General features: G+C 42.2%; 1 protein-coding gene across 1 annotated transcript; it reads right to left on the bottom strand.

The window, feature by feature from the left end:
- Nucleotides 1–1274: 1274 nt before the first annotated feature.
- Nucleotides 1275–8267, bottom strand: STMP1 (short transmembrane mitochondrial protein 1). The gene is made up of 3 exons (XM_065658073.1): nt 8115–8267; nt 4104–4157; nt 1275–1747 (listed from the first exon to the last, which is right to left on the bottom strand). Exons 1-3 carry the CDS (start codon nt 8127–8129, stop codon nt 1667–1669), a joined length of 150 nt encoding a protein of 49 aa, XP_065514145.1. The 5' UTR covers nt 8130–8267; the 3' UTR covers nt 1275–1666.
- Between the last annotated feature and the right edge of the window lie 424 nt (nt 8268–8691).

Below are 8691 nucleotides of genomic sequence, written 5' to 3'. Positions count from 1 at the left end.
GGTAAAAGGACAACTCACTTTGAAGCTACAGTCCTTGTCCTAACTAAAACACTGATGGAGAACGTTTCTAAGTATGCTTTAATCAGAGCCTGAAAGAGTGGAGGAGTTTGTTCTCTATACTTGTTCCTTCTACTTGTCTGTAACAGTCCATCACCAGGCATTGTTACTAAAAGCAAGAAGAATATCTTTCCGGTTCCTATCCTCAAAATTAGCAACGAAAAGAAGGAAAATAACCCAAATAACCCAATTTCAGTAGATCAGATGAAAGCAGAGTCCATAGTAATTTTACTGTGACTTATGTACTAAGTCACAAAGAAAATTTGTCCTTCATGTTCTGCAAAAGGCTGTCAAGGGGACTCAGTGATTTAAATCACCATACAGAGTTCATAGGACTCTCCTATTTTACAGGATAAAAAAAAAAAAAAAAAGGAATTTAACCGAATTCACCAATCTAGCAAATAAAACTTACAACTATTCAAGTTACTGCAGTATTTTCTTCAGAATTTACAACAGAATTTGTGCAAAGCAATAGTTTCCAAATGCAGACTTTGCTTTCCATTCAAACAGAAGAGGACAGTGCTGCAATATGATGTGGACTTTCTCACACATTAGGGTTTTTAGTGGCAGCAATGGTTGAAGAGGAGTATACAAGACAGACGATAAGGGGGACAGCAGATAAATGGTTCTAATCCTAAGAAATTGCATGATAGACAACTGAACATGCAAAGGCAACGGGTTGAAGACCATGCACATGAATGAGGAAGCAATGGGAATACCAGACATATTTGACAGAAATACTGAGCTCTAGTCCTTGCTCCACACCAAGAGGAAGTAAATAAAAAGCATACTTACAATAATTACACAAACTGGATTACTAAGTACATAGATTGAATGGTTTGGATTCGCAGCATAACTGCTGACCTCCACGTGCCCCAGTTGGCACTTACGGAAGATAACTCTTCTCCCTCCCATCCTCCCCATCGCTCCAGAGACATCCTCAAGAAACCAAGCAGAAGGGAAAGAGGAAGAGACAATAATAGAAGAAACAATGACTTCGAAACGTAGGTTAAAGTCGATGGCCTTTTACACTTTTTGAAATCAGCCATGTTTGCGCAAAGTCTACACTGCAGGAAGCGATAACATAATGGAAAAAGCAGGAGCTCTGCCCTTCCCCCCAAGTTCACAGTCTGACAAATGAACTTTCCCATCTCAAATAACGGAATGTGGATCTTAAGGACAGTGAAGTACCACTGCTCACAACAAATGACAGGAAACCCTGAAAGCTACTTCTTGATGCATTTAATTTCCTTTGCGATGTTCTAAGAAGTAGGGTATTACAAAGTGTGAGGTACACATAGTAACAGGACTAACAGGACTCCAGTTGGATCAGGTAAAAACGGGTTACAAAATATCAGGAAAAGCAGTAACAAAAAATACAAACGATCTTATCCACTCACATATCAGCTGCAAATCCAAATTCTGAAACCCTTGAAAATCAGTCCCAGGAAAAGTTCACGGCTGCTCTTTCAAAAGAAGGACATTCCAGTTCTAGGAGACTAAAAGTGGAGGAACCTCCCATGCCAACCCTCTACTTGGTCTTTTCTGCCTGAAAGGTAAATTGCATCCTTGATGCATGCACAGAGGTGACCTGGGTAACACTGCTCTCTTAGGACTTGTCGCTGGGAGGTTTCTTCTTAGCTTCCACATCCTTCTTAAATTCTTCAAGCTTCTTTGCAATGTTAGGAATCTTTAAAGACAAAACCAAAAAACAAATAAAAAACACACGAATTAACAAAAAATCCTGAGCTACGTGAGCCTCAGTAGGAAAGCCAATACCATAAACACAACAAGAAATCCTATGAAGTTTAAATCGGTTTCTAAAAGATAATTGCTTCCAGGATGTGATACCTTACACAGAGGTTAAAAAAAAAAGCAGTATCAAGCAAACAGCAGATGAAAACACCTCATGTGAGGCTTCATGAAGTATTTCAGGTTGTTAAGACCAAAAATCAGCCAGTGGTGATGGTAACAGGAGAGAAGAAAATAGATCACTTCACAGGAAATTTAGCAAGATCAGTCTGGCTTCCTCACTGAAAGAGGACAAACTGCCAAAGAATAAGTCAATTTAAACACTGACGCACAGACTTTAATAATGACTTTTGGAGCAGAAATTAGATTGTACTATACTGGTCATAAACCAAGAGAAGAGAGGTGTTCAAGAGCAGTAAATACGTTATCAAGAAATTTATGTAGAAATACTTTTCCTGGTCCATTTTGTGGGAACCAAAATTCCCCACTGGGGAATTCTATTGCATTGCAAATTGGCAACCTTTTGTGGTTTCACACATGAATGAAAATTCAATTTACTGCTTGTGAACTTCAAAACTTCAGCTTTCTCTGGCAAATATAAGCATTTTGATGAAGTAATCAAACAGTACATTTTGACAACTTTAAAAAAGAAGCAACTTTTAATGGCAAGGAATAGATTATTTCATGACTCTAGGTAACACTGGGAATTGACAATTACAAACTAACTGATTAAAATAAAAGCAAAGTTCCCCATTGGTAGCTGTGAAAAAAATCATGGGCTTTGACTTCATATGTAACCTGACCACAGAGCAGAAATTAATCCAAATAGACTGCAGTGCTCTTATTGGATGGCTTAAGGTTGATAGTATGGGTAATATCATACGTTTCTCTCTTTCTTTACCTTTCAAAGTTAAGCTCTATTTGAGCAAATGAAGAGCCCAGCCTGTAACATACCTGACATTTAAACTAAACCAAGTGAACTCCATTGCCATCAGCAGAACTCTCCATGTGCTTATAAATAAGCAGATGTGTGTACAGCTGCAGAATTAGGACCTCATTATTACAAGTTTATCTTAGATGTCATCTGAAAAAAATCACCTTCAAAAACAGCAATAAAATGACGATGTTCATCCTGCAAGTCAGTGTTACATTGCCAGGGAACCATTTACCGCAAATCAAAAGCAGAAGTCCCCCTCTTGTGGCAAGACCTTGTTAGGACTGCCAGCAAAGCCCTATACCATGCCTACAGTACATATTAATACACCTAAATATGTTTTGATGTTTACATTTTCATAACACTGTAAAACGTATATTGGAAAGAAACACTAGCCTTTCATTACAACTCTTAGTGGAGCGACTGGACAGGAAGCATCACAAAAGTTTGCATATAAGCAAGCAGCAAAAAAAAAAAAATTCAGCAAGCAAAATGACTTCAATACTGAAAATGAGAAGAAGGAAAAACATAAATGTCATCAGAGATTTGAGCATCAACAGCTTTTTTTTTCCTAAAAAAAAAAAAAAGGCTAATATAGATTGCATAATAAAGGAAAAAAATGTTAAATTTAATTAACTCCTCCAGACTGTAAACAGCTCTTACAAGGCATTCTACATTTCCCTTATAAGGGTTTCTGCTGACTCTGCAGAAATTAAAAGCTATTATTTAAGACTCAGCTCTAAATCTTCTTCTACTCTGGGTCCCACAGTGAAAAATCTCCATTCACTGTGAGAATTGAGGAAAGTTCACTTCACTTTCTCACTGTGAGAAAAGAAGGAAAGATTGCAGGTCAATGCATTGTTTGAAGTAGGAGCAGGTGCTGAATTTTCCCAAAAAGCTGGCAATACTTATTTTCATTATTGTTACAGAAGACATAAATTTCAGATGCTCTGAAGAATTTTTAAGTAACAAACAGGTGTATTGAGTGGAGAACACTGTAGCAGACAGGCTATCATAGTCAGGAAACCACTATTTTAGGGCTGACACAATCCATGAGCAGCTGCTAAACCTCTTCTGTTTCTCCTCTCTATCTGTGTAGATGCCTGTTTACCATACCTGTGCTCTATGGTCCCCAACACCAGTTAAGGCTCTAAGCATTGACATAATCTTTATGACAGAGGTAGATGTTTTGGTTCCATTTACATTCAAGTTCATCCTTAACTAAAGTCAGTACAATCCACATTCTGTTTAAATAAAACAAACCATCAAAATAAAGATTGATTCAGTTCCAATTAAGTGAAAACAGCCCTTTATCTTCAGTTCAGAATAGGTTCAACTCTGAGAATACAAGGATACTCACATCATAGTTCTGAGCCAGATACATCCCAACCACATTGCCAAGAGTAAAACCAACCTAAAAAGAAAGGGAGAAAAGAACAGTTAACATCCTTCCATCAAAAGCATATTGGTTAAAATAAAATTTTAGAAAAAGTAATACTACAAGTCATGTGAAGACTAAAGAATTTCAATTCCACTTCAACTTAATTTCTCGCCTTTCTTGCAGAGAGGTGCACCAGGAAAACCTTACCATTTTTTCCAAAATACAGCACAATTGCATTTTCAATACACATCTCCAAGACTATTTGGATCAGATTATGATGATCTTTGTAAAATTCTTTGCACACTCCCAAAGGCAGTAACTCCTTAATACTGGGCCTTTATTCATTGTCAGTAGACAAATCACTCTATATGACAGCTGAGGCCAGTTCTATTTAAGAAAATTTTTATTGCTTATGGACACTATTGTCAAAATATTAAAAAAAAAATAAAACCACTGTCCACAATAGCAACTTCGCCATCACATACTGACTTGACATCTTTTCCATGCCCAAAGCAGAATACAGTACAGCTCATCTTTTCAGTGATTCAGATTGTCCATGGTGACAAGCTAGCTGTAGAAAACTAAAATTGGCTGAAAACTGCGAAATGAACTATGACTGCAAGTTACTTCAGTATTTTCTTAAACAGATTCTTGGTCTTATTCTTTGTTTATTATTACGATTTCAGGAGCTTAGCTTTAACAATTTAAGAAAAAGTAGAGTTCTTTCGTGGCTACTGCACTGGTTATCATTTGTTCTTGTGGTTTGAATTATCAGTTAAAGAAGTACTCTGCAAGATATTATGGTGCTATGACTGGCTGGGTAGACAAAGGAAGAGCAGTGCACATTGTCTACCTTGATTTCAGCCAGGCTTTTGACACCGTCTCTCACAACCTCCTCATAGACAAGCTCAGGAAGTGCGGGCTGGACGAATGCACGGTGAGATGGATCATGAACTGGCTGGATGGCAGAGCTCAGAGGGTTCTGATGAACAGAGCAAAGTCTGGTTGAAGCCTGTAGTTAGTGGAGTTCCCCGGGGGTCAGTACTGGGTTCAGTCCTGTTCAACCTGTTCATCAATGACCTCATGAAGAGACTGAGTGCACCCTCAGCAAGTTTGCTGATGATACCAAACTGGGAAGAAGGGCTGACACACCAGAAGGCTGTGCTGCCATTCAGTGTGATCTGGACAGGCTAGAGGACCGGGCAGAGAAGAATCTGATGAAGTTCAGCAAGGGCAAGTGTATGATCCTGCACCTGGGGAGGAATAACCCCAGGCACCAGTACAGATTGAGGGTTGACCTGCTAAAAAGCAGTATTGAAGAGAAGGGCCTGGGAGTTTTTGTCGACAACAGGTTGACCTTGAGTCAATAATGTGCCTTTGTGGCCAAGAAGGCCAACGGTATCCTGGGGTGCACTAAGAAGAGTGTGACCAGGTTATTCTCCCCCTCTACTCCGCCCTGGTGGGGCCACATCTTGAGTACTCCATCCAGTTCTGGGCTCCCAGTTTAAGAAGGACAAGGAATTACTGGAGGGAGTCCAGCAGCGGGCTACAAAGATGATGAGGGGCCTAGAGCATCTTTCTTATAAGGAGAGACTGAGAGAGCTGGGTCTGTTCAGCCTGGAGAAGAAAAGGCTGAGAAGGGATCTCATCAATGTTTATAAATATCTCAAGGGTGGATGTCAAGGGGATGGGACCAGACTCCTTTCAGTGGTGCCCAACGATAGGATGAGGGGCAACTGGCAGAGACTGAAGCATGAGATGTTCCATCTGAATATGAGGAAAAAGTTCTTTACTTTGAGGGTGCCAGAGCATTGAACAGGCTGCCCAGAGAGGTTGTGGAGTCTCCTTCTCTGCAGACATTCAAAACCCGCCTGGACACATTCCTGTGCGATCTGCTCTGGGTGAACCTGCTTTAGCAGGTGGGTTGGACTAGATGATCTCCAGAGGTCCCTTCCAGCCTCAACCATTCTGTGATTCTGTGATATTGACAAATAGCACACTGATGTAAAGCAGACTTGTGATTCCTCTCAATGCAGAGCACCATTCCACCAGAGGAGAATTTCCTGTATCTTTAGCACTGTCTGAGAACTCACTTGAAAACACAAACCCAGTCCTTGTTTATTAGCAGTTTTTTAGGCTTTCACTCTAGAACATTTCCAAAGATGGGACAACTACCACATTCTGCTCTGTGATAAGACATATTTGGCACAGATGGTACTGAGATCAGTACTCTCTCTATGTGTATTCCTTTATTGAAAAGTTTAGCACTGCATTCTAGAGCAATACACCCAGTTACATTTACTTTTATAGCTGACAATTCAATCAGAGGAAAAAATATGACTATTTAGAATTCAATTATATGGAAAGCAAAACATACAGCAAATTAAAATGTGCATGTTAAGTAAGGAAAATAGGGCTGATGAGAGTTCAGGGTCTTCCAATTTATACTCAGCATTTCAAGTTGCATTTTAAACCAATGTTTATTTAATGCTTAACTCTGGATAGCAAAATACAAAGTTTGTGAGATTATCCCTTTATCTCCCTGTTACAGCCCTAAGAAGAGTGAGCAAGAGTCCAACACCCAATCTACACCCAAAGAGGCAAGAAACCCAGAATTAGCATATCTTTTTTCAAACTTTCAGGCACTAACCAAGAATAAGAAGTTTTTATCTAGAAACAAAAAAACATTAGCAGCAAGCAACAGTGTTGATAAACACAAACTTTGAGAGTGTCTGAGTGTCTATACCTTTACTGTTTTCAGCAGAGTGGAGAGACTATAAACAGCTACAGAAATGACTGAGGCTTTTACACTTGTTATTATGAAGTTGAGATAAAAAACAGGCCTTATTTATTCATTTCATAAAAACACATAAGACTCTTCCAGCTTACAACAGGGCCATGTCTTCTTGCTCTGTATCAACACTCAGCATGAAACTTATTCACCAGCTAAATTATTCTTCCTTCAACAAAAGATGAAAGAATATCTCTTATCGTTTGTATTTACTAGGACATATCTGAACACAAGTAAAACCCTAGAGTACCCCTCACATCACTAGAATGAAAAACAGGAGGCTGTTCCTGTGCTTTGCTATGGCAGAAACCAGCACCTTTTCGGTCAGATAATTATTTCCACACTTGGCAGTAAAAATACCGCATCGATTAAGTATTTAATTAAGAGTAGGCAAGCATTTAAGTTTAGACAACCATAAGAGTTTAGGGGAACACACAGAAAGACAGAAAGGATTATTAAAATGAGAAAAGCACAAGAAGACTTAGCCTATTAATTCTGCTGTTGTTAAGGGGATTTAACGAAAGGCAGTAATGAAACATGATCCCTTGCCTTAACTTCTATATATAAAACTCCACATCTCCGGAGATAAATTTTTGAGGGTGCACAAAAGAGCAAGGACTGAAAACCCCTGCTCTCGCTAAAGGAGGCAGGTATATCTGCCAATACAAAACAACTTGAGCAGCATCACTGTGAGCAAGCAACATTTGCTCGATCTTCATGGCAAATTAAGGGCACACGTCGGAGAAAACAAAACCAAACAAACCAACCAGGAGCTTAATTTTCAGAGCAGTTTTAAGGCGGTGCGCGGCGAGGACCGAAAAGCGGGACGAGGCGACCCCGCGGAGGCGGAGAAGGGAGAGAGGCTGAAGCACAAGGATGCTGCGCTGCTGCAGAGCCCAAACTGGGCGCAGCCGCCCCGCTTAAGCAGCTTCACAGCCACGGGGCCGTGTGACACCACGGGACAGGAGCACCCCGGAGCACGGCAACGAGCGCTGGGCTGAGGGGCGAGGCCGTCGCCAGCCCCCCGGGCAGAAGAAGGCCGCCCGGCCTCCTCGGAACCGCCCGCGGGACGCGGGTGCGGGCGGGGACCGCACACACAGACTTTACTGCCCATCGCCGAGGAGCGCCCCCGCCCGCCCCGCTCCGCCCCGCCCCGCCGCGAAATGGCGAGGAGCGGCTATTACCCCGCGGAGCCTTACCAAGAACTGCAGCATGGCGCCCGCCCGCCTGTCTGCCTGCTCCCCTGCCTGCCTACCGGGGAAGTCAGGCGGGCGGCGGCGCCTTCTCTTCCGGGTGCTGACCCGCCCTCCCCGCCGCCGCCGCCGCCGCCCCGGGGAGGGGTGCGCCCAGCGGCCCCGCGGCCTCTGCCCTGCCAGGCCCCGCGCCAGGGACTCCCCGGAGGGCGACGGCTCTGGCGGCCCCTCCCGCCCGCTCCCTGGCGCTTTTCGGGATGAGGAACCGAGCAAAAGAGGGCGGCGGGCCGTCCTTTAAGCCTTCCCTCCCGCTTGGTGCCGGCCACCGAGCCTGGTGCTCCCGAGGGGCTGCAGGGGTTGAATAAGAGTCCGCGCTTTTACACTGCGGGTGATTTCAAGTTGGGATCTTCAAGGAAGGATCAAGGGAACTGGATAGCTACCCCGTTTCCCTGAAAATAAGACCTACTACGAAAATAAGCCCTAGCATGATTTTTCAGGATTTTTGAAGATGCTTGAAATATAAGCCCTACTCCAAAAATAAGCCCTAGTTACAGTTCATTAAAAGAAAGTAAATTCAAATAGA

This window comes from Caloenas nicobarica, chromosome 1, assembly GCF_036013445.1.
Source record: "Caloenas nicobarica isolate bCalNic1 chromosome 1, bCalNic1.hap1, whole genome shotgun sequence".
Taxonomy (NCBI): Eukaryota; Metazoa; Chordata; class Aves; order Columbiformes; family Columbidae; genus Caloenas; species Caloenas nicobarica.
This window is presented reverse-complemented; position numbering and strand designations above follow the sequence as displayed.